At 33.8% G+C, this 26679-nt stretch overlaps 1 protein-coding gene across 1 annotated transcript; it reads right to left on the bottom strand.

Moving 5' to 3' along the window:
• Positions 1-9740: 9740 nt before the first annotated feature.
• On the bottom strand, positions 9741-10667 carry LOC110261951 (olfactory receptor 4C3D-like). Its single transcript, XM_021100534.2, has one exon. It carries the CDS (start codon positions 10665-10667, stop codon positions 9741-9743), a length of 927 nt encoding a protein of 308 aa, XP_020956193.2.
• Between the last annotated feature and the right edge of the window lie 16012 nt (positions 10668-26679).

Genomic DNA, 26679 nt, shown 5'->3' with positions numbered 1-26679 from the left:
AAGTTTAAGATCTACACCACCTACTTATGATAATGCAAATTTCTTATTCAAAAATACATAAAATGTTATTTCTTTAAAAAAATCTATGGATGTGGAAAATATTCACCTTTGATGATTGGATGAAGAGCCATGATTTTTCTGAATTGAATTCTGGTGATTCAGTTCATACCTCTATTCACCAACTCAGATTATATTTTACTATCACCAACATCATCATCACTGTCAGATTATTTGGATCAGGTTTCCATAACAAAATACTACAGAATGGGGAGCTTACACTACATACATTTATTTTCTCACAGTTCTGGAGGCTGGACATCTAAGATCAAGGTGACCACAGGGTTGGCATCTAGTGTGGCCTCTCTTCCCTGCTGTAGATGGCCAGCTTCTCACTCTGTCCTCACATGGCCTTTCCTCTAAGCAAACATGTAAACACTAGTTCTATCCTATTAGGACCCCACCCTTAGGATATTAAGGATATTAAAAAGCAATAGCTATATCAGTCTCCACTGTTCAAAGCTTTCCAGCCTATACATACAGTATATGAATAAAGAAATTTTTAGATGACTTCATCATCAACTGATCCCTAACTGAAACTTCATCAGAGATGCTGAGCCTGAAGTACCCAAATAAACTGATCAAATTCCATACCAACTGGAGCCATCTGAAATAATATAGTAAATGCTGTGGTTTTAAACCACTAAGTTTGGGGGTGATTTCTTTATAAGGCAATGGTATATTAATTACTGCAGTAATTTAGACACTCTAGTATTAGATACACTAATTGAACTAGATTGACTGGTAAAAAATAGAAAAATAGGTAAATACAGTTTGTATATGACAGTAGTGTATTACTGGGTTGTAGGACACACATGTTATGGAATCAGATTCAGCTACTTGGCTCTTTTTTAAAAATCAGCACTCAAATGTTAGCAGAAATGAAAGGTGCTTTAAATCAGAATGTGATATCAGTCTTCTTTTTTGTCCACTTTTGTGGTCACTGTGCACTGTGTCAGAGAAGAATTCTCTGTATAGGCTCAGTGAGAAATAGGATCTATCTGTTGCCAATCCTGGTCTGGCTCCTGTCACTGCTGAGTATCCAAAATTCTATTAGTAAAGTCCATAACTAAATCCCTTATTGGGCACAATTCTCTAGAGAAACCAGCCAAAAATTTGTGGCGACTTAGGTCATTAAAACTCCTCAACATGGGCATTGTCTTCAGGCAAAATGGGTGAAGGATCCTACCTTTTCACTGTTATGGCTCAGGTTGCTGATATGGTGTGGGATTGATTGCTGGCTGGGGAAATTCCACCTGCCATTGGCACAGCCAAAAACAAACAAATGAACAAATAGAAACAAACAAACAAAACCCTCCTCAACTCAAGCAAGATGGTATTTTGTCATAATAGATTCTGGGTATGTATTTGTCTCCTCTATAGTAGTTCTTTGACTTGCTTTTTATTTCATGGAGCAGAATCTGGTTACCCATTGCCACAGCACTTCACCATCATCTCTCATAAGGACACATTTTATAGTAAATAAAGTAAAGCAAATCACTTGCCATCATAGAACTGACTGGTGTAACTATACCACCCATCACCCAGAATCATTAACAGAGATGAAAATTGGCTTTTCCTGCTAAAGACTGAGATATAGTGCCATGCCATGTAGTGCCATGTGGAGGACCCTACCCTAAAGGTTGGGAATACTGTCTGATATATGTACCATTCAGTATGTGATCAGTAAGATTTGGCCATTTTATACTTTATGCTATGCATACTTATGGGGAAATATTCCCATGCTAATAAATTTTCCCACATAAAACTTTCCCTGCTCCTTTCCAATAGCTAAAAGATCCATTTCCATGTATCTTCCCAGATTCTACAATTTTTGTTTAAATAAGTTGTTCCTTCTAGAACAAGACTGTGTTTCCTCTTTGAGCTCTACTGATGCCTCAATCTAATTATTTATTTTCAAGCCATGAGAGACAGCACTGGAAATGGACATGATGTCTTTGATGAGGAAGCTTATGCAAAGCCTGAAAAGGTTGTCTGCCAACAGCACCCTGGCAACAGGAGCAATAAATTCTTTTTGAAAGGAGAGGAGAATAATTGATCACTATAGTCCACCACTAGTTCCACTTGAATCCATTTCTTATATACAATGTGATCATGGCACATCTAGGGTCCTGTTCTTGAGGGAAACTTGGATGAGATTGTTAGAGGAATGAACTATGCCCCTTGTCATTGCAGCTGATCTTAGAGCTTCAACTTCGATTATCACATTTCACTTTCAATTTAAATTTTATTTCATTTTCCACCATAACCCTGACTGATCTCCATGATTTAGCTGGAGGTCTAGTCTAGAAATTTACTTCTGACATTTCTCGTCACCTGTTCACTATAACTTTCTGTCTTTCTTGGACCAGGGTTCCTGTATTTTCTCCCTTTCTCCAACCATTAGAGGAGAGCAGCAAGATGCCACCACCTCTTGGATCACCTGAGTGACAAAAAAAAAAAGGTTTTTATAAAAACATTATCAAAAGGAATTTAATAACCAGATATGAAAATGAAAAAATAAGAGAAAGCACAACCATCCAAAAATGACTCAAAAAGAAATAAAAAATCTAAGTGCACACCTATCTCCCAAGAAACTATCCTGTTATTATAGATATGATATGATACAGAAAACTCTAAGAAATCTTTATGCAGAGAATGTAAGAATTAATAAGAGAAATCAGGATTTTTGTAGGCTTACAGACCCAAGCAAAACATTAAACTGTGTTTCTACATATTAGCATCAATAACAATTAAAGTATAAAAATAATTTAAATGCCTTGTATAATAGTGTCTAAAAATGTAAGTACTTATGAAAAATGAGAAATATCCCTGCAGTAAAACTATGAATCTTGTCAGAAATAAAATCTTAAACACTAAATAAATAGAAATATATCATGCTCAGGAATTAGAATATACTTCAGGCATGACCTTTAGGAGATGAGTACAATTGTATTTTCCAGAATTGTGAGCAATGATATCCACCCTATGTGTTATCCTGCAATATGACTTTGCCATTTTCCCATCAAATGTCATCATGCTTTTTTTCCACAACTTCAAATCTGGGTAGGCCCTGTGAGTGCCTTGATCAACAGAAGACGGTGAATTTGGGAGTAAGCCAGTTTTGGACATAGCCCTTAACTGGCTTGACACTTTCTGCTTTTTCCACTGGGATCCCTGGGCACCATATAAAATGTCTGACTATTCCAAGGGAATGAAGCTGCCATCTTGCATCTAAATGGATAAGAGAGGAACACTATGGGCACCTTCCAATCACCAATTATGAGATACCATGAATGCAAATTAAGCTATCCTGAATCCTACAGTTTTCCAAATCCAGACTCAATAAGGGAGGCAGAATAATAAGATTCTTTGACCACATTCTTCCAACCATATTAGTGGCAGATGATATTTTGTTTCAAATCTAATTCAGAGAAAGAGAAAATTTTATGAATGATGTCTTTGTCAAATAAAACAGTGTATTCAGACCACTTTATTACCTAGTTCTCTGCAATTCATTAATAAGAGGTAAGAGTGGTACATACTCTCAGCATCTATGTTAACAGTGATATCACCCCAAATATCTAGTGTCAAGTTATGAGTGCATGTTTGAAGTTCATGGATTATGAATTATGCTAAGTTTATATGTGAAATTTGGAGTATGAGTCTTTCTAGAAGGTTATGAAATAGTATAATCAAAAAAGGAGATGGGGATATTGAAAAATTGCAGAGGTATTACTAGATATTTTGAACTATCTGGGAAGGTGAATGGGTCACATTTATGAAAATATAACTCCAAACACAGCTAGAAAATTGGAGAAGATTTTATGATTGCCCAATTGGGAAAATAATTAAGATTTGGTGGTTTTTTCTGCATACACACCTTGTTCATTCAGATTATTTTATAAAACTTAATCTCCTTATGATTACTATTATAACTTAAAAACATTATACTTCTACCTTGAAATGATGAGATATATAAACAAAATAATATATGTAAGATAACTTTCAGATAGAAAAATAAGAAATATACTTGAATTTTTTTGTGTGTGTGTGCTTTTTTAGGGCCGCACCCATGGCATAAGGAGGTTTCCAGACTAGAAGTCAAATCAGAGCTACAGGTGCTGGTCTAGGCCAGAGCCACAGCAATGCCCCATCCAAACTGCATCTGTGACCTATACACAGCTCATGACAAAGCTGGATCCTTAACCCACTGAGCAAGAACAGGGATTGAACACTCACCCTCATGGTTCCTAGTAGGATTCATTTCCACTGCATCACTACAGGAACTCCTATACTTGAAATATTAATATGGTCTGTCTTTGTTTAGAGAAGAGAACTAAGTTTTCATGTCGTTTATTTTTTTCTAAAATATTTAATCTTTCCTAACAATACTGAAAAAAAAGATTATTATTTAAGATAGAAACATGAGAATATCTTACACTAATATAAATTCATAATTTTACCTATAACTTATCAAATATGATATGAGATCACATATGTGGAAACTAATATAAAGATATAAAAGGAATTATTCACAAAACAAAAGCTGACTCAAAGATATTGAAACCAAACTTACAGTTACCAAAGGTGAAACCTTGGGTAAAGGGATAAAGTAGGGGGTTGAGCTTAACATACACATCCTATTATATACAAAACAGATAAGTAAGAGAGACCTGCTGTGTAGCACAGGGAAATCTACTCAATATTGTGTAATATACCTATATGGGAAAAGAATCTAAAAAGGAATGAATGAATACACATATATGTAAAACTGATTTGCTTTGCTTTACACCTGAAAGTGACACAAGATTGTAAGTCAAATATATTCCAAAAATTTTTTAAATAAAATTAAGGAATAAAAAAACCAAGAAAGATCTCCATGTTAAGTGCATCTATTTTTTTACCTTAAACCATGAGAAGAATTTAACAGAATTCTAAAATGCCTTCTATAAGTGATGAACATATTAAAATCATATGATCATAGCTTGATATTAATAAAAAAATTATAAAATTATATGATTAATTATTTTATGTGAGTATAATTGCCAATTAAAAGAATATAGATTACTTCTATGAAAAACACAACTTTATAACCATATACAGAAAAATCATTAAAAGCTTCAAAAATGTAATATTAAATAAATACAATATTTAGAATGCTACCATTACCAAAACAAAATTTTATTCCCATATAGCTTTAATCACTGAATTCCATGTAAAAACATTATCAAGGTATAGTTCCAACCTTACATAAACACTTTCAAAGATGGGAGGCAAATAATATACTTCCTAAGGAATTTTGGGGACTCAACATAATTCTAATACCAGACTAGAACAAGGGAATCACAAGGAAAATAATTAGATTAATACCTCATATTAGCAAAACCAGAAAATTCCGAATATGATATTTAGTTTGATTATTCTGGATATTTTTTCTTCCTTTCTTTTACTTTTTTTTTTCTCTTATATGGCTTATGAATCAGTTCTTGAGAAATATTTAGTCTCAGGATAATTATGTCCCACTACTGATGCAAAATCATTCTAAGTAATCAACACACACACCTGTACTATAAACTATGAGATTTTCCAGCTGGTGATACGAGGCACTATTTCTGGTCCAGTGTGTGTACCAAGCACACTTCACTGTAATCCATCTGGGTAAATCTTTCTGCAGCCTCAGGTAGTTTCCTCAAATGCATGCACTCATCAGTACTCTGATGAGTATTTGAGAGAATCCTCTTTAGTTGCCCAGATTTTGCTATATCAATCCCCCATCTACTATGGCCCCCTGACTCCAACCCCCAGGTCCATACATCTATCCTCTACAAAATCCTATTCTCAGAATCCTAGCTGCCTTGGTCTCCTCAGAACCTCAATTTGATATCTTCAATTCAGGGAGTCTAACAGGATACCTTTTAAAATATCCCTCTCTGTGCCACAACATGGAAAGTTTTTAAAGGTAACAAGCTGGAAAAATCATAGAGCTCAACTTGTTTTCCATCTCTCAGTGATCACTGTTAATTATTTCTGACATATAGTGTCTTTAAAATAATTATTACATATTTTTCTGGTTTGCTTATTTTTCAGAAAGAAAACTTGAGTAACATATCAGTTTTATTCATAATTTCAAATAGCTAGAAGCAACTAAAATATCTTTTAGTTGAGGAAAGGATAAAAAATGTGACACATCCATACAATGGAATAACACTCAGCAATGAAACAAGACTATTGCTAGACACATTGTTATGCATAAATCTTAAATACATGATACTGGAGAAAGAGGCCAGATTTAAAAGACTACATAGCAGACATGATCTTATAGAAAATGCAAAAAAAAAAAAAAAAACTGCACCCTGAATAGTTACACCTAATTTAAAAAATCAAAAAAAAATTGCAGGATAAGGAGTTCCCATCGTGGCGCAGTGGTTAATGAATCCGACTAGGAACCATGAGGTTGCGGGTTTGATCCCTGCCCTTGCTCAGTGGGTTAAGGATCTGGCATTGCCGTGAGCTGTGGTGTAGGTTGCAGACGTGGCTCGGATCCCTCGTTGCTGTGGCTCTGGCGTATGCCGGTGGCTACAGCTCCAATTAGACCCCTGGCCTGGGAATCTCCATATGCCGCAGAAGCGGCCCTTTCAAAAGGCAAAAAGACCAAAAAAAAAAAAAAATTTGCGGAATACAAAATCAACATACAAAAATGAGTTCATTTGTCTAAATTAATGATGAACTCTCCCAAAAAGTAATTTAAAAATAATCCTAACTACAGTAGCATAAAAGCAATTAGGAATAAAATTAAACAAGGAAGTGAAACCATGGTACACTGGAAAATACTTAATATTGATGAAAAAAATGAAAGACACACATAAGTGGAAAGATTGCCATGTTCATTCACTGGAAAAATACATATTGTTAAAATAGCCATACAACAAAAATCAGTGTGAAAAAGATCAGCAATCAAATAAAACAAATAAATTTCATTAATAAGCAGTTGTAGAAAAGGATTACAAATCATTTTACAAATGTGAATTGATGCCCAAATGGTTGGCATTTTGGAAATAACTATGAATGTATTTTTAATTTTTTGAAATATAGTTGATTTACAATGTTGTATTAGTATCAGGTGTATTAGTTTCAGTGGGATTGCTGGGTCATATTGTAGTTCTATATTTAGTTTGTTAAGGAAACTCCGTAGTGTTTTCCAAGGTGTTTGTGCCAAATTATATTACCACCAACAATGTATGAAGGAAGGTTCCTCTTTCTCAGCACACTCTCCAGCATCTATTGACTTTTTGATGATTGTCGTTCTGGCTTTTTTTTAAAGAGGTACCTTATAGTAGTTGTGATTTGCATTTTTCTAATAATTAGTGATTCTGAGCATCTTTTCATGTGCTATTTAGATCTACTGCCTAATTTTCCTTTTTTTTTTTTTTTTTTTTTTTTTTTGGCTTTTTAGGGCTGCATCCATGGCAATGCCAGACCAGAGCTGTGTCTGCAATCTACACCACAGTTCAGGGCAACTCTGGTTCCTTAACCTAATAAGCATGGCCAGGGATCAAACCCTTGTCATTATGGTTGGGTTCATTAACTGCAGAGCCACAATGGGAACTTTTTCCATTTTTTTATTATTTGAGTGGTATGAGTGCTTTTTATATTTTGGGAAATGAATCCCTTGTAGTATTACTTACAAATATTTTCTTCCATTCTGTAGGTTGTCTTTCATTTTTTATTTTATCATTTCCTTTGCTGTGCAAAACTTATAGCTTTAATTAGGCTCCTTTTATTTATTTTTGTTTTTATTTCTATTACAGTAGGATGTGGATCAAAAAAGATATTACTGAAATTTAAGTTATAGAATATTCTGCCTATGTTTTACTCTGAGTTGTATAGTATCTGGTATTACATTTAGATCTTTAATCCATTTTGAGTGTATTTTTATATGATGTTAGAGAATGTTTTAATAAAGTTAAAATTTCTTATAGCTATTCAATTGACCCAACACCACTTATTAAACAGGCATTCTTTTATCCATGGTATATTCTTGCCTCCTTAGAGAGAGCCAGGCACAACTTAGTAAACATAATCACAGTAATACTATGTTTGGGTATTAATGTCTGGTTAAATTATGGTAGATAGAGCTCTAGTTGACAACTGAGTTGTAAAATGTGATATTTGTGAGAAATTACATGAGTTGGAGTGTTGCAGTCAGAGAAGCTGTGACCTACAAGGAGTTATAAAGTAGGATGATAGGATGATCTGATATTCTCCACATGCATAGAGGAGACTTGCACATATTCTATACTTTCTGAACATTCATCCTAGGCATTTTTGTTTTATGAATACCAACATTAGTACTTAATTTCATTAATGGGAAAGAAATCTAAAGAAGATTTTTTTCTTTTACCAAAAAAAAAAAAAGAAAGAAAAACCTCTTACCATACTAATATTGGTCTTTTGCAAAAGTGAAGTGGCATAACTTGAACTTACAATAAAAGGAAAAAAAATAGTATTGCTGAAGTGTATTTCTACATGTGAGATTAGGGTACAACATGATTGTTCTTAAATGACAAAGTGAATCATTAAGACTGCAGGTAATTTTCTTATCTATAGACCTGAACATAACACAATCATGCTTCATTTGAAAAAAAGTAAGGCTGAGATTTAAAGACCTGGATTGAAAGTTTGTAGTTGAAACTTTTAAAAGGAAGCTACATTCTAATTTTCCTGACATACTTTATAGGGAAATCACATGTTGTATGAGGCAAGTAAATTAGTTGAACTCTCCTGGCTTCAATTTGCTTTTCTGTAAATGGAGAAAAATGAACCACCAGTTTAGTGTATTGATAATTTAACCAAAGTGACTATACCTGATGGTAAGGAGTTCATTTTATGAAAATATACATAATAGACATGTAGAGTAATAGCTTTAGAACCTAATCATATAATATTTTGTTGAAATTTCATAAAAGGTGCTTCCCCTTACTTCAAATGAATCTTCAAGTCTTAATATGGAAAACGAAAACATTTCCTTTATATTCAAGAAAAACTGTGAAACATAAGGATTTTTAAGGAAATTGAGAAAATTAAGATTAATTTGAAAATTCAGGGGTTTTTTTGGACCAAGGAAAGAATAAGATTGTAAATTATTCATATCTCCTTTTCTAAATTCCTCCCTTTTTGTTTTTGGAAAATTCACATTACATACAAAAATTCAGCTATGATTCCTTCTTGCAACTGTCCCTTCTCTATGTACTTACTTAAAAATTTGTATCCTTTATTTTCTTTACCACAGGCTAATCAAAATTAGAAATTCTGAGATCAAAATCCCATGGAAAAGCTGATTTCATCTAAGTAACATAAGTTAAGAACTTAGTAAAGTATCAGTAAGCCTGAGAAAAACATACTCTACAATCACCAAAGTGGAAATTTATAACTTTATTTCCATTGTCTGTTCTGAAGCATGGGCAATGAACACTGAAGCCTCGGTAAAGTAAAAGAAAAATTATCAAAATTCCTAATAAATGTCCAACCATTATTAAATAATCAAGAAATGCTCATTTGGGGCTTTTTTTTTCTGTCCATTATCTACAAAGTTTCCTAGTATTCCTTCATAATTTACAATAGGTGTAATCTTCCCTATGTGTATATATATAAAACATCACTTCCTTGGAATCTTTTATATCTTAAGTTACTCTCCTCTTTAACAAACTCCTTATAGCATTTTTCACCTCCATGTTTCTCACTGTGTAAATGATAGGATTTAACATGGGGGTGAGGATTGCAAAGAACACACTCACCAACTTGTCTGCAGGGTAAGTGGCCACAGGACGTATGTAAGTAAAGATACAAGGGATAAAATAGAGTACCACCACTGTAAAGTGGGAGCCACAGGTAGAGAGGGCTTTGCGTTGTCCTTCAGAGCCAAGGGATTTAAGGGAGCTTAGGATGACCATATAGGAAATGAATAGCATGAAAAAAATGAGCATGCACATGCCCCCACTGTTAATTGCCACCACCATTCCAAGCCTGTAAATGTCACTGCAGGCAAGTTCCAACAGTGAGAAGAAATCACACATGAAATGGTCAATGACATTGGGACCACAGAAGGTCAAGTCATGTGTGAAAATAATCTGCACAGTGGAGTGCAGGATCCCCCCTATCCAGGCCACCACAATTAGGAGCTGGCAGAGCCCATGTTGCATGATGTTCCTGTAGTGAAGAGGTTTGCAAATGGCCACATAGCGGTCATAAGCCATGGCCATGAGGACGATGACCTCTGACGCTGCCAGGAAGTGTTCCAAAAAGAGCTGAGTCATGCAGCCACCCCAGGATATGGTTGTCCTCTGATACAGCAGGTCAATGATCATTTTTGGGGTAGTGACAGAGGAGAAGGAGGCATCTATGAAGGACAAATAAGTGAGAAAGAAATACATGGGAGCTGAAAGTGTGGGGCTGAGGGAGATGATGATTACAATAAAGAGATTTGCCAGCAAGGTAAATAGGAAAATGAACAAAAAGACAATGAAGAGTATTTTCTTCAAATGTGGATTCTGTGTGAGTCCCAAGAGAACAAATTCAGTCACATTTTTGGGAGACATGGTGAGAGACATTCAGCAAAGGAACACCTTCCTGAGGCCTGGATTACCTACAAAGGAGTAAAAAAATGATGCCTGTTAATCATGAAAGGGTTTTTGTTTGAATTTCTTAGTACACATAAATAGCAGTCACTGTAACTGTGGGGCATGTCATTGGCACTTTTGCTCCTGGGCTTATTTCTGTTCTTTCTTCCTCTGTCAATGCTGATTTATATCTCTTCAGATAGCTGGTACCTGTCACCTGTAAAACATCTACAGGGCAACACTGGATGTGTAATTTACTGAGAAAACACTGTACTATCTATATTAGATCTAGATTTTCCTCTTGGTTCCAACTCCAAGTGACGTTTTAAGTCATCTCAGTGTCCCATGCTTCTGAGTCCTCCTCTATGTCTGTGAGCTTATGCATGTAATTATCAGATGTATCTTGTAACCTGAGACTTGCCACATGCAGGTAAGAGTCAGAACCTCTTCCAGGATAATTTATATTTGGACGCTCACCTTTAATTGTGGGAAGAAAGACACTATCAATGAATATCTATCACAAGCAGAAAATGCATGTCATTGGTGACACAATTCCCCTGGTGCCCACAAAGACACATTACTATTCAGGTGTGTTTTCTCACTTACTATAGTTCCTGGCATGATGTCTGTACTGTCTGAAACCTATTAGATGATAAGCAAATGCTTAGTGAACTGCCTTTCTCCATGGGTAAGAATAAACCTGTTCCCCATGAGGAATTCAATTGCTCCCGTTCTCTTCTCTTTTATCATTACACTTGACTTTATGGGAAACACGCAAAAACTTTTGAAAGGAAACTGCATTCCAGTTTAATAATTTCTGATACTTTATAGCTTAAGTATGAAAATATTAATTGCCTCCAGGAAATATTATGTTACTGGGTCATTTACTTTGAAGATAATTATGGTGTTTTGATGATTTTTTTTATTCTTTCAAACTCTAATCCGCATATAATTTAAAATAGTAATATTTAGTAAATTTACAGCTTCAGTAGACTTGGATTAAGAAGAAAAATGCAGGAGTTCCCTTCATGGCTCAGTGGTTAATGAATCCTACTAGGATCCAGGAGGATCCAGGTTTGATCCTTGGCCTCACTCAGTGGGTTAAGACATTGCCAAGAGATGTGGTGTAGGTTGCAGGTGTGGCTCTGATCCTGTGTTGCTGTGGCATCATAGACCAGAGGCTGTAGCTCTGGTTCGACCCCTAGCTTGAGAAATTCCATATGCCCTGAAAGAAAAACAAAAAACAAAAAACAAAAAACAAAAACCTCTTGTGTAAGTGTTCAGTACAGAAAAGTCTATAGAGCAAAGGAAATCCTTATTTTCAAAGTCTAAAAGTAAAAATTAAATATGGAAACAGAAAGAAATAGCCTGCTAGACAAGATAGAGAGAAAATATTTCTATTAATATATACACAAACCAACACACATATAAAATTTATTATTTAGGATAAGTACATATTATAAGTTTACTCATTCAACAGATATTTATTGGACAGTTACTATGTCTATTAATGTATGTTTGTTTACACAAAGTCATAAAATTGTCCTCGTTAAATGTTTTTAAATGCCTGAAATTTTATTACTGAACAGCAGCAAGGCATCCATCCATGACTGAATGACCTTCCCACACTTTTATATTTCTGCTACATGCATTCTCATGCCTTCTTATCTCACCTTTCCATACCATCCATTACCCATCATTCCTGGTTATAGGCTACTGCATTATTAATAGTATCGAAATTGGGGACATAAATGTCTCAAAGAAAAAAAGAAGAGAAAACATAAACATAATAAAATGTATTCTGAAAAAAATATATTTTCCTTTAAAGATAAATGGGTAAATGGTTTTAATTTTTAAATATTCAAGATGAAAACTTTATGCATATGTGGAAAAAAGTTGAAGTAGTTCTATTGCATTACCTTATTCTGCGGTGAGCTCCCCCAACAGATTTTAAATGTGAATCACGTACACAAAGTAAGTATTAACATAATTTTTAAAAGTGTTTTTTAAATAACTATGAATTCTTTTTTCCTATGGCTCCACCATACTCTTGCTACAGGAAAAATTTTTAAAAGAGAAAAATCAGAGTTCTCACTGTGGCACAGTGGCTTAAGAATCTGACTCAAGCTGCTTGGGTCACTGCAGAGGTACTGGTTCAATTCCTGGCCTGGCACACCTGGTTAAAGGATCCAGCATTTTCAGGTCACAGCTGCAGTTTGGATTCAATCACTGGCCCAGGAACTTCCACATGTTGCAGATGTAGCCCTAATAATAATAAAATAAACATATTTTTAAAAAGAGAAAAGAAGTCATTATATTTACATATACGGTCAGCACAATTATTAAGAACTGTGGAAAATTTAGAAACCACATGGAATTTTCAAAATTCATGAAATGGATATTTAAAATATAGTTCATCTCTGATTAATGTTTAGGTTTTAACAGAGGTGTTTTTCAAAAATTTCCAACATCTTTTGAAAGTTATTATTTTGTATTTTTAATTGGGGAAATTTTTGATGCAAATTTGAATTATATAACATCCTAATTTATTTATAAACAATCGTTTTATTCTAATTTTAATATATATCTATAAGAAAAAAATGTATTTTTACCTCTAAATTGGTAGTATTATAATTGAGTCTACCTTTCTTGATATTTTGCATGCTGAAGAGGGAGTTTAAATCTCAGATAGGTGAGAATGAAGGGTGATTATAGAATTCATAAGATCCATTTAAACCTGAGAGTCTGTGATATCATGATTTTCTAAAAAATGAAATCTCACCTATGAACTTGCCTGACATGATTCCATGGCCAGGACCTCCAGCATCTGTCTGTTCACCAAGAAAGAAGTTGGAAGATTTAAAATGCCAATTAGCTCAGCTGCAATAAGGGTCTTTCTTGATACATAAACTGTACCTTTGAATAATTCCTTCCTCTTGAGCCTTAAAAGTGCTACCATATATTTTATTGCAGGCAGATTCTGTGAAGTTTCTCTGTTGTGGCTAATTGGACCTCAAGGGTATTTCACCACCATTAGCAGATCTTGCCAGGAAACCAATTATCTCATGTAACTTAACTGAACTTCAAAGGATAACTTTTATAGCAATCACCTTTAATTTTGAACTCCCCCTTAGGTCTATGTGAAGACAAAACACTAAGAGAAAAGAAAACATCATGCTTTATTATGATAGGATGTTACATTAATTATGTCAACTAAAAAGGAGATGTAAAATCATCTGACAAAAAAGATGTAATTAAAGTTAGAAATTTTGAAATAAAAACATTCATTTAGAAAAGAATAATTAAAAACAATGGGATTAATTCTACATCTAAATTTGTATTTTAAAAGTCAGTAATTTTCCTTCTTAGTACCTGTCCTATGTTACAATAAATTTATATAGAAAGCAAGAAATCATTTGATTTCTTATCTGTTTTATACTTCAAAATGGATTTGAGAAACACATACAGGTTTGTGAGTAGGCATATAACAATATACTGAGACATGCTGTGAGGGAAGGTGTCCATTGCTGTACAAATCACAGCAATGTTTTAAAGACCCTGAGTTTCAAAAATCTTCAATTATGTTTTCTTTACAGTGCCTTTCTTATAGAATTGACCTGTTGGAGTTGTTTTTGCCTCTTTTGGGAAAAAAATAATGTTGCAATGATAATTATAACTTAATGAGGGTTTATTAAAGTGTCAGGTACTATGCCATTGGCATTAATAAACAATTTCATTGATATTTTGTAAAAAAAAAAAAAAAGCACTAAGAGAAGAGAAAACAAAAAACAAAAATCAAGTTGACCACTTCTGAATCAAAGTATTTGATAGCAAATGACCATAAGATAGAGCCTGAACATCAACTGCTGTATCAGTTAAACACTTAGGTGGGTAACTATCTGATTTAAACTTTATTCACTATAATGTATTTTAAGTGATTTACTACTCATGCTAGTCATAATTTTGAAATATTGTTTTCATATATACATTAAGTGGTAATTATGTACCAATATAATACTGGCACTTTACACTTGGTATAGTTTATAGTAGTTTTCAAAGTAGTTATATCTTGTGTCAATTCTGGATTAGATTAACATGATGATTATGATAATAATTCCATTAACCATTAAATTCATAAATGGTAAAATGCATTTATTTTTCATATAATCTTTTTTGGATATGCCCATGGCTTACAGAAATTCCTGGGCCAGGGATCAAACCTATGTCACAGCAGCAACCCAAGCCATTGTAGTGACAACACCAGATCCTTAATCTGCTGTGCCACAAGAAAACACATATTTGTCATATAAATTTAATCCCTCAATATTCCTCTGTAATAGAAAAATAGGCAATAATGTCCACAATTTATAATAAGAAAATATAAGACAGGGTATAAGGACACCATTTGCCAAGGGGAAATTAAGAAGCAAAGCCACTAAATTCTGACCAAAAACTCTTATATTTAAGTTATTGTTTTGCAACTAAACTGTCATGATATTCTTATGCTACTACTAACTGTAAGGTTGACTTCATTATCTATTAGAGAAATAAATGCCAATATTGAAATTATTTTGTAAATACCTTTAAATCAATTCAACTCAGGAATACGCTCATATAGAAGAACACCATACTCAAATGTGCTTTCTTTAATAAGAAAAGTAAATTGCATGTCCCTCTGGATCAGCTCCAGAAGATGTGGTCACTGAGCAGCATGTATCATGGAGGAAAACAGTTTAAGAAAACTGAAATCATATGACTAAACCAAGTTTGATTAGATACCCTAAATATTATATTTCCCTGATATTAGGTATGATGGCAATTGCAAAAGAAAGTTTGAAGATGTGAAACTATCAAAAGAGCCAATATGGTATTTTGCTGAATGAAATGTCATCACATGACAACACTAATTCAAAACAGTGCTCTAAGTTACCTTTTTGTTTAGTTGAGAAATCCTTTTTTTGTGCAGTGAAAGAACAGAGACCACTCCAACAGAGAAAAAGGCAAATTAGGAGTCTTTATTACTGGCCAGGGCCACACACTGCCTAAAAGCACCTTGAGTGTGAAGCCCCGAACAAAGAAATGGACCACATTTATAAAGGCAAATTTACATCCAGGTTGTGAGGAGGTACACATGCATAAGCAGGGGTACAGAAGCAAAGCAGTGGTTAAGTTATTTAAACCTTAGTTAGTAATAGTGTTTAGGTTAAATAGTAACGATTTAGGGCAAGGGTTGTTTCCTGACTTCAAGCAGGCAGCTTATGCCAGTGCCAATAAAGTGGTTAGATGACTAACTATGTAGCAGCTGCAGTTCTCCTTATTAGCAAACTTTGTTTTCTAAGGAAGAGGGTGTCAGCCGGAGGCTTAGGTGCTAAGTTGATTATATTACACTGGCACTGTGGAATGTCAACAAGGCCCAGGCCCATGTCCTTCCCTTTCTTTGGTCAACTGTGGAGTAATGATCCTTGTTTTGTTTTACTATATCCCTTATAGATAATCTCCTAAAGCAGTTGTCAGAAAGAATTCCAGGCTCAAGGAACTAAGTGTAAAGCCAAGTTCCTAATAGTGAAATTGTTTTATGGATCTATTTTACTGCACACTTTTGAAAGGCATGTGAATTTAATTGTTACTGATAATTGTTAAGCTAAAAAACTATCATTTCCTATGGCATATAAACAAAAATATTTTTATTTATTTTTTGAATTTATTATTTTTATTATTATTTATCTTTTTAGGACCACACCCAAGGCATATGGAGTTTCCCAGGCTAGGTATCAAATCAGAGCTACAGCTGCTGGCCTACACCACAGCCACAGCAACTGGCCTATACCACAGCCACAGCAATGCAGGATCCAAGCCTTGTCTGTGACCTGCACTGAAGCTCATGGTAATGCTAGATCCTTAACCCACTAAAGGAAGCCAGGGACTGAACCTGTGTCCTCATGGATACTAGCAGAGTTTGTTATTGCTGAGCCACATCAGGAGCTCCCCAAAATATTTTTTTGGATAGCAATCTATAATCAAGTACCAACCCCCTCAAAATTCTGTACAATGTAAAGATAACAGGCTGTGGATTAATAATATTTGGGCTTAGGGAATTCCAATTTTGGCACAGCAGAAACAAATTTGAGTAGGATCCATGAGGATGCATCTTTGATCCCTGGGCCTCATTCAGTGAGTTAAAGATGTAGCATTGCCATGAGCTGTGGTATAGGTCATAGACATGGTTAAGATCTGGCATTGCTGTGGCTGTGGCTTAGGCCTGCAGCTGTAGCTCCAATTAGATCCCTAGCCTGGGAACTTGCACATGCCACAAGTGTGGCCCTAAAAAGCAAAAAAGCAAAAAAAAAAAAAAAAACAAAAAGTATTTGGACTTAAAGCTGACTTACATGTTCATGAGCTAGTTATTTAATTTTTCTGATCCTCTATTTTTTCTGTAAATTAAGAACATTAATTTTTAATTTTACAATGTTGTAACCATTTGAGAACATTTAAAATTTTTCACATCAGCTTAAGTACATTACAGTTAAATTTTATAATAACTGAAAACTTTATCCAACAGAACAAAGTGATATAATTTTAAATATCAGGTATATCAGGTATGTTCCAAGAGAGTGCTGGCAAGTATAATTTTCTATTTTATATTACACACTATCCTAGATACAAGTAGGCCAATATTTTTTTATTACTAACTGCTTATATATGCAGGCATGTTATATAACTATGTAATTGAAATGAAAAAAATTTAATTACTAAAAAACAAGAGATGTTCTGATAAAAAGTTGTCTTTGATATTCTTTAAAATGATTGAAATATCAAATTTATATTTAGAGTAAAACAGATCTGAAGAGTAACCCTGTGATATTGGGTGGATTATTTAACTTTTTTGAATTTCATTGTTCTTCATCTATGAAATGGGAATAATCATAATACTTACCTTGCAGAGATGCTTTTAGTGTCAAGTGAGAGGTGTGGGAAGAAATTTATAGTGATAAATATGAAAATGTAAAGGTCATGATAGAAATAAAAGCTGCCTATTAGGTCATTTATTAACTGAAAATGACATTCCTATTTAATAACATATGGCATTTTTGATCTCTGTATTCTTTACTATGTAGTTCATAGTGCTAAAAATGAGAGTAACAATAGTATAGAATACTGCTATGGCTTTCTCCATGGAAAAAGTAGCAAAAGTGTGCAGATACAAACAAATAGAGGCACAAAGGACAAGACAGCAACTGTGATGTGGGAACTACAGGTACACAGGGCTTTTTTCCTCCCTGCAGAGCTGTGAGTTCTCTAGGAGCACAATATGACTAAATAGAATACTAATAACATTACAGAAGTGATCACAGGTATCACTCCACCAATTGCAGCAACCAAGAGACCAATGAGGATAGTGTCAGTGTAAGCAAGTTGGGTCATGGGGAAGTTGGGTCACACATGAAGTGGTCCATGATGTTGGGACCACAGAAGGGAAGCCAGAAAGTGACTAGGATCTGTCAAAAAGAGTGAAGAAAACCCATTGCTCAACACACCCTCACCAGGAGGCAGCATATGTGGTGGTTCATGAGGGTCACATAATGCAGAGGTCAACAGAAGGCCATGTAATGATCACAGGCCATGACCACAAGGAGGACAATCTGAAGCTCCCCAGAAATGTTCAGTAAAATCTGTGTCATGCAACCACTGAAGGAGACAGCTTTTGAGATCAAATCAGCTATTGTTTTATGGATTATAGAAGAGGAATAGTAGGCATCTAACAAAGACAAAACGTCATGAAGAAATACATTGCAGAATTCAAAGATAGGCTACAGATTATAATAACCACAATAAGCAGGTTGCCAGTGACAGTAATATAAAGAATAAATAACACCAAAAATAGGGTTATCTTCATCTGAGGTTTCTGCGTAAGTCCCATTAAAATAAATTCAGTCACATTCATACTGCCTTTTTTTTTTTTCCATTTCAATGCTGGTGAAGAATTCAAAAGTAGAGAATTAACCTGTAAAGGCAAATTTTTCAATAGGAAGGTCATGAGAAATACCTATTTTAGGTTTTTAGAGAAGTCCAAAACATGTTAATCATAGAAGCTATTTTCCCATGGGTTGAAAGAGAAGAAACATACTGCTTTTTCTATTTTATAAAAAGAGTTAACTTTTGAGACAGTTTAATTTAGCTCATTACAAGGATGCTCAAATCCTCCTTCAACACCTTCTGACAAGTGGTCCCAAGGCCTTTGCTGGAGGACATCCAGACCCAGGGAGCTCACCATGTAATAAAATAACTGCTTCTCAGCCATTAAAAAATGTGAACAACTTTTCATTAAATTTAAAAAATAAAGTATTTGTATAAATATTTGTTCTGATTCTGTACACTTTTGATACAGAGATTAAGTATAATTCACCCTCCTCTTCCATTTGAAAGCCACTTAAATAAGTCTAAGGACACAGCTCTGTGGTCTTTTTCACCTTTTTATCACCAGTGCTTTTTTCAGTATCTGGTTCATGGTGGTTTTCAATAAATATTAAGTGAGTAAATAAGTTGGAAGACTCTCATTTCCTTTGTATTTTCTTTTTCTTTTTCCAGATAACTCCATAAATAGCATTTACTTCCTTTCCTCAAAATTAAATATGAATGAATGGCTGCAATGTTAAAAGATACACCATTTTCACTCATTGAAATCACTCATTCTCTACCCTGAGTAGCTGATTTTTCTTGTCTATTTCAACCACTTCCCCTACCTTGTGGCCAAGAGATAGTACTAGCTTAATATTAAGGGCAAATGAGAAAAAAAATGAAGGAATATCATAGTGTTGTGGCCCTGGTTCCCTGTTGTAGTTTGTTAATGTCTGGGTGCATTTTACTGAGTCTGCACTCTGGGATGGATCTTCTTGGTTCCTGAGATCTCTCTCTGCTCTTTCCAGCCCTATTATGGTAATGACTTTCTACCATTAGCTTCTTACCAATTAGCCCTAGGGTTTTTATCATCACTTAGTTTTCCTAAACTGTATTCATATTTTGATAAACTTTTTAATCCCCCAGTTTAAGCATGCTGTTCTTAAAATTCTAATGGATGCAGGCTTTTTATGTTTTTTCCTTTATAAAAATATAAATACAATTGGGAAAATAGTTTTCTGTATATAAATTTATTTTATTCATATGGCATCTGAACTTCTTTCATGTAGAGCTGCTAAATAAATGCTACCTTGTTAGGAAAAAAGTATTGTGAAAGACAGAAATGTAACATGAAAAATTCTCTGTGTTTTCTATATCAATCCCTTTGGAGCCCTGAATCTGTGGGATGTATACTATTACTGACTTTAAGCTATTTTACAACTCTTGAAGTTATAGGAAACTGACAATAATGCAAGTAATTCTCGTTCATAGAAATTCAAATGTTGTCTGGTAGAAGTTAGATTAATTTCTCTGACCATTTACAGACAAAGCCAGTTTTGTATTATTTGTAAATTCATTTCACCTTCCTTATTGAACAATGTTGAGTGGTACATTTGATTTTTCAATTGATTGTAATATCTTACTAATATTCAAATTAATCAATGAGCTAAATAAAATCTTTGTTATGTGCTCATTTTACATTTGTATAAGAGTCATGATTTTACTTTTTTTAAAAAAGTATTTTCCCCCTGGATATTAGTGTAATGACTGTTTTTGAATGATAACCTAAAAGATTCATAAAAATCTATATATTCTTACCCTTTGTTTGTTCATCATGGGTTTTCTTTTTTATTTGATTTGGGATTTGTTCCATGAATCACTTTGTAGAAATCTCCTTTAAAACTTGTTTGAACTCAGAATGCTGCCTGCCATATCAGTAAACAAAGGATGTTGCAGCCCTCAGCCATTTAGTCACCTGCCATGGGGGAAGTGAGGATGGAAACATAATGCCTAGCATCCAATCATCAGACATTGCAACCACCTCTCCTACAGAGAACCCTGAGGATTCTCAGAATGAGAAAGCACAGGACATTGGCCCTCAAAAGCTAAGGTGGATATCAAAGGAATAATTTCAGTGAACCCAGACTCTTGCATCTTCCCATACATAGAAAGGCACTAAATTCCTTTACTTGAGATCTCATTTTCTTTAATTAACAGTGATTTTTTGACAGTCCAACTGACTTGTCTTTGTTGTAAAAACTCCTATATAACCTGGCTCCCCTTCTTGCCTCTTTGGAGAAATTTCTCAGAGTTATCTGAGATGATGTGTTCTGGCTTAAGTCCTAAGTTTTTCCCACAAGGTAAAACATAACTCTCAATGTTTAGGTTGTGTATTTTTTTTTCAGTTGACACTTCCTTTGAAAAGAAATGTTCAGTAGCTCTTTCTTAGGTTTGTTTCCAATTTTGTGATGTCTGAAATATTACATCTTCTGAGATGATTAAGGACTAAGGAAATTAAGCCTATGTTCCTCTTGATAGATGTTGTTATATGGTAAAATATAAAATTCTGTATGAAGGTTAACAATCTTTATCATAGGTAATGATCAAAACATAATATAGACTGCTTCATAATGCTAAGCCTGATGTGAAGAATCCTATACAAATTATCTCATTTATTATTTTCTTACAAAAATAATATGTAGTTCAAAGATAGGAAAACTGAGACATAGAGAAGTTAAGATTTGTACCCCAAGACATAGTCAGTGAGGAACAGACTGTAGATGTAATTCAAGACTGTCTGATGTCAAGTCTCAATCTTGATATTGGACTCACATTACCTCCCAAGTAAAATCTTACCAAATTTTAGCAGGATCCTTCTTTAATATCCATCTTTCAACAAAGTCTTTCAAAAGTTTGGTTCTCATCCTAATTTGTGGAGGCATTAAAAAAGTATTCAAAACACACTTGGCAGTTTGAAAGATCTCAACTTCTTCCTCTGAGAATTTATCATCTCCTCTCTCAGGAGAATTTAAAATTATAAAGGTGTTTTATTTAATTTGCTAAATCAGTTAACATATAACTAACTCTGTCTATTTCTAATATGCCCTATATTTGTTATTGTAAAAAGAAGAACCAAAAAACTTAAAGTCAGCAGAAGGAAGGAAATTATAAAGATCAAAGAAGAAATCAATAAAATAGAGACTCAAAAAACAATAGAGAAAATTAATAAAACCAAAAGCTGGTTCTTTGAAAAGGTAAACAAAATTGACAAATCCCTGGCCAGACTCACTAAAAAGAGGAGAGAAAGAACTCAAATAAACAAAATTATAAATGAAAAAGGAGAAATCACAACGGATACTGCAGAAATACAAAAAACCATAAGAGAATACTATGAACAACTATACAGCAACAAGTTTGACAATCTGGAAGAAATGGACAATTTTCTAAATCTTACAGCCTGCCAAAACTGAATCAAGAAGAAACAGACCAACTGAACACACCAATCAGTAGAAAAGAAATTGAAGACGTCATAAAAACACTCCCTACAAATAAAAGTCCAGGACCAGATGGCTTCACAGACGAATTCTATCAAACATATAAAGAGGAACTGGTGCCCATCCTCCTTAAACTCTTTCAAAAAGTTGAAGAAGGAATACTCCCAAAGACATTCTATGATGCCACCATCACCCTAAAATGTATAATTCCTTTAGCACTCATTAATCAAAATCTTCTTTCATATTTAATCTCAACAATAATCTTATGATATGAATACATTATTCCCAATTCATAGAAAAGCTGAGGCTTAGAATACTTTATGTCACTTGTCTATGATGGTGTGCCCAGTAAATAGAGCTAAAATCCTGTTTCTGTTGTTTCAGTTCCAAGCACTTAACAATCTCAGTTAAGAATTCTCCAAAATCGGAAATCTCTGGAAAGGGTTGGACATGTTTCACTATAAGCTGAATAATTATCCTGGATTTCATATTATATTATGAATGAGCTTTCTGAGAATTCAACTACGTGGAGGCCAAAGTATGATCTGCTAATAAGTTAACAAATAATACATTCTTAGTTATTTAGAATTGAACGGGTTATTAGAGAGTATCTAACCCATCATTTTATTTTGCATACAAAGAAACTGAAATCTGGGGAAGGAAAGGAGCATTTTGAAAATTGCACATTCTGATTGGAAGAATAAAGATAAGAATTGAGGTTTCCTAAATTTCAACCTGTTTTATCTTTTCCCTGTCTGTAATAGCTGATATTCTCACATGTTATAGAGTAATTCAAACAAAAGACATTGCTTTGTTTGCCCGGTTGATCTAGGTCATTACTTCAGTGAGCCCCATTGTTTTCCTAGTGATATTTTGCCTAGGGAAATGAGAGCATTAAGAGATCACAGTAAACACATCCTTTGTTTCAATACTAAAGGATTTCCTCATGTAAAGAAAAATCACACAAAGTAAAAATTAATGATACAGGGTTCTTTTTTTAAGTTTCCATTTCCACATTATTTCTCTTATCTCTCCATTTTACTCCTAAATCAAACAAGTAAAATTACATGGAAATATGGTAATACTTACTCTTGTGCTGTCAAATCTCATTGATAGTGCAAAAATATGGCAGCGCTTTTTGCTTACTATTTTGGTAAAAGAGATAGTTCCAAATACTTCTATTCTGTTCTTTATAGTATAATTACTTAATCATGAGAGACCAAATATAGAAATGTATGCCTGCTTTAGAATACACAGAGTCTCCTAAATTTGCAGAACTGTCCCACTGAGAGAGCTTTGGGCCAATCTTCTCTCATTTTGTAAAAAAAAAAAAAAATATATATATATATATATTAAAAAATAAAAAATAATGAACCGAAACTCAATTAAATAAAGAAACTATAATGGGGAACTCTTATGCCATTCAACAAAGCAGATCCTGACAGGAATTAAAAAAGACTCCTTTCCTGGCAAGGGCACAACTATTGAAAAGTTATGGGCCCTTTATTTACTTTAGCCTTCTCAACTCCCTTTACTCCTTCATAAAAACATTTTCTTTCCCTTACCTTGGGAGGAATTGCACATGGTTTGCCACAGTTGCAGGTCCTAAACTGCAATTCTTGATGATCCAAATAAACTTGTCTTTCCTGGTGAAAAATCTGGCAGTCTATTTGGCTTTCTGTCTAGTGGAGTACCAATGCTGGTATTCTGCCACCCATGAATAAGTGTTATCGTAGAACCTATTTCAAGTAATCTCCAGAATGTTTTGAGTGTTTCTATTCACCTAGAGTACAATTACCCTGGTAAATGTTCTCATATCCCTTAGAGGAAGTTTAGTTTGAAGATCTATAGCACTTCCTTGTGGTGATATTCCAGAGTACTTATTCTAAAATATCTAATGTATCCTTTGTTCAGAAATCTCTGGATTTGGAAATTATTCACATTTGGTGATTGGATGGGGAGCCATGATTTTTTTTTCTGAATTGAATCCTGGTGATTCAGTCCAGTTTGGACCTCTGTTCACCAAACCTAGATTATATATCATCATCACCATCATCATCTTAGTCTGCTCAGGTTTCCATAACAAAACACTACAGCTTAAATAATAAACATTTATTTTCTAACAGTTCTCAAGCTGGATGTCCAGGATCAAGGTGACAGTAGGGTTCACTTATGGTAAGGTCTCTCTTCCCAGCTTGTAGATGGCCACCTTCTCACTTTGTCCTCACATGCCTTTTCCCTAAGCAAACATGAGAGAGCAACCTCTGGTGTACATTCCATTTCTTATAATGGCATCAGTTCAATTGGAGTAGGGCCCCCTCTCATGATATCAAGAAGCAGCAGCTATTTCAGTCTCCACTGCTCAAGGCTTTGCAGCCTATATATAAGTTTTATGAATAAAGAAAATTTTGAGACAACTTCAGCCTCAGCCAATTTCTAAATGCAACCTAATCAGAGATGCTGAGTCTGAAGTACACAACTGAACTGATCAGATTCTAGACCCACTGAAACCATCTGAAATACAAAAGTGAATGTGTTGTTTAAAGCCACTAAATTTGGGATTAATTTTTTAACTGCAATTATATCTGAAACCCTGCTATAATTTAGACACTATAATACTGGCTCATGGGTAGCTACACTGATTGGACAAAATGAAAAGCTAGTATGTAGAATAAGTAAAAGATTTTACATGTTGAAGTCAAATGAAAGTTGTGGCATTGCAGGTTAGTTGGAAACAGAATAGTTATTCAATACATGTACTGAGAAAACTAATTTATCCTTATGATAAGAAAGGAAAGTATATATCCATCACACACCATACCAAAAATATATGTCCTATGTGGTTTAAAGATGTAAATATGAAAAAAAAAACTTTTCAATGTTTAAAGAAAATTATATTTATACTCACAGCAGGGAAAGGCTTTGAAATATACATGCAGAGATATTTATCCTGAGACCAGCTTCCTTATCCTTTCATTATAACATAGGTGATTAATCCTTGACCCCTACCATGGTCGCTTACTAGAGTGAGCATGGTCAAATACAGTTGTCAACTCCTTCAAATATGATTTTTGATGTATTTAGGTATCAGCAGCTTCAAATAAAATAATAACTTTTGATGTATTTAATTCACTACATTAGAGTCCTTTGCAATTTAATGATCCAGAGTACTTTCAATTTCCTTCAGTGAAGAATAAATGAGACTTTATGGTTGGCATTAATTCAATATATGTCAAATAATAGTAGGCATTAACAATATTAAGTACACTAAGTGAATCCAATCACAAAATAAGAAAGGGAGAAAGGCATATATTATGCCTTTAAGCTAAGCAGTGGTTTGAATTCTAACAAGAAACCTGAAATGTCAGAGCCTTAAAGAATGATCTTTGTAATATAGTATTCAATCTCCAAATCTACTATAGAGAAATTTGTAAACAGAGAGGATACTTTGATTTATCACTTAAGTCAAGAATATATAGTTTGCAGAGAATCAGAAAGACATTCGTTATGTAAAATCAAATAATCTGTGCCCAAAATATTAAACATTTATTGCATTAAAAAAGTACCCAGACGAATTTAATTTAATGTAGGCAGACTCTGGGGCTATATGTGATATGAATGACTTAAACACATATTTCAACTGCTCAAGGAGGCCAGTTGATCTAGATGAACAGGTGGGGTTGGAAAATCATTTTTTCAGTCTAAAACTTGATAAAAATGGACAAAATTAACCATCTGCTACCATTACAGCCTAAGGTTAACAAAGGTTATTTCTTGTGGATTTATACTCAGCTATGAACATGTGCTGTGAAATTTTATTTTATTTTTTTAAATTAACTATACTTTAATTTTACAAATTAATTAGTTAAAAAATTTACTGAGTATGTTTAATTGCACAAGACTCTAGGCTAGATTCTGAGGACAAAAATACAAAAAATAAATAAATAAAAAGACCCTGTCCTTAAAGATTTCAGAGTCTAGTGAAAGAAAAGGACAATGTCATAAAGAAATACAGTATAATGTGATAAGGGCAATAATAAAGTATGTACACAGTCTAAAGTTTAGCGCAATGGAGGCATGGTAATATGGAGGTACAGAGGAATTCATGGTCAGCCATATTTTAAAGAGTATATGGGAATTTGCCATGTGGCCAAGGGAATTAGAGATAGAAGGAAAGAGATACATTTTTTCAACAAACTTCCTAGTTTGGGACAGATATTATGGGATAGATACTTTGAAATAAGCAGTTAAATTTTAAATTAATTAATTTGAAGAGAACATTTGTTTTATTCTATTAGATTAACATGTTTTTAACAATATTTAAACTTTAATTTTAAATTTTATTCTCTGGGATTAAAAGATAGTAAGTTTTATTAGGGCATATTTCTCTGTACTTTACCACACAAAGAAGAACTTGAAATAAAACCAAAAATTTGTTGTCACTAAAGAATCTTAATACAGTATGATTGCCTATGTAAGAGATTAAACCTATGCAATTCTCTTGGCCTTTAGGACTACAAAATATCCCACTTCCATAAAGATTATTTTTATAGTGTTTTCAGAATAAATAGACAAAAAACCAAAGGAAATGACTTTTAAAATGTAATCACTAA

The sequence above is a fragment of the Sus scrofa genome, chromosome 8 (genome assembly GCF_054392235.1).
Source record: "Sus scrofa isolate SSC_HxYL_T2T_F1_AM1 chromosome 8, Sscrofa_HxYL_maternal_Yorkshire_Landrace_v2.0, whole genome shotgun sequence".
NCBI lineage: Eukaryota > Metazoa > Chordata > Mammalia > Artiodactyla > Suidae > Sus > Sus scrofa.
The sequence above is the reverse complement of the archived record's forward strand: the minus strand, read 5'-3'. Positions and strand labels throughout refer to the sequence as shown.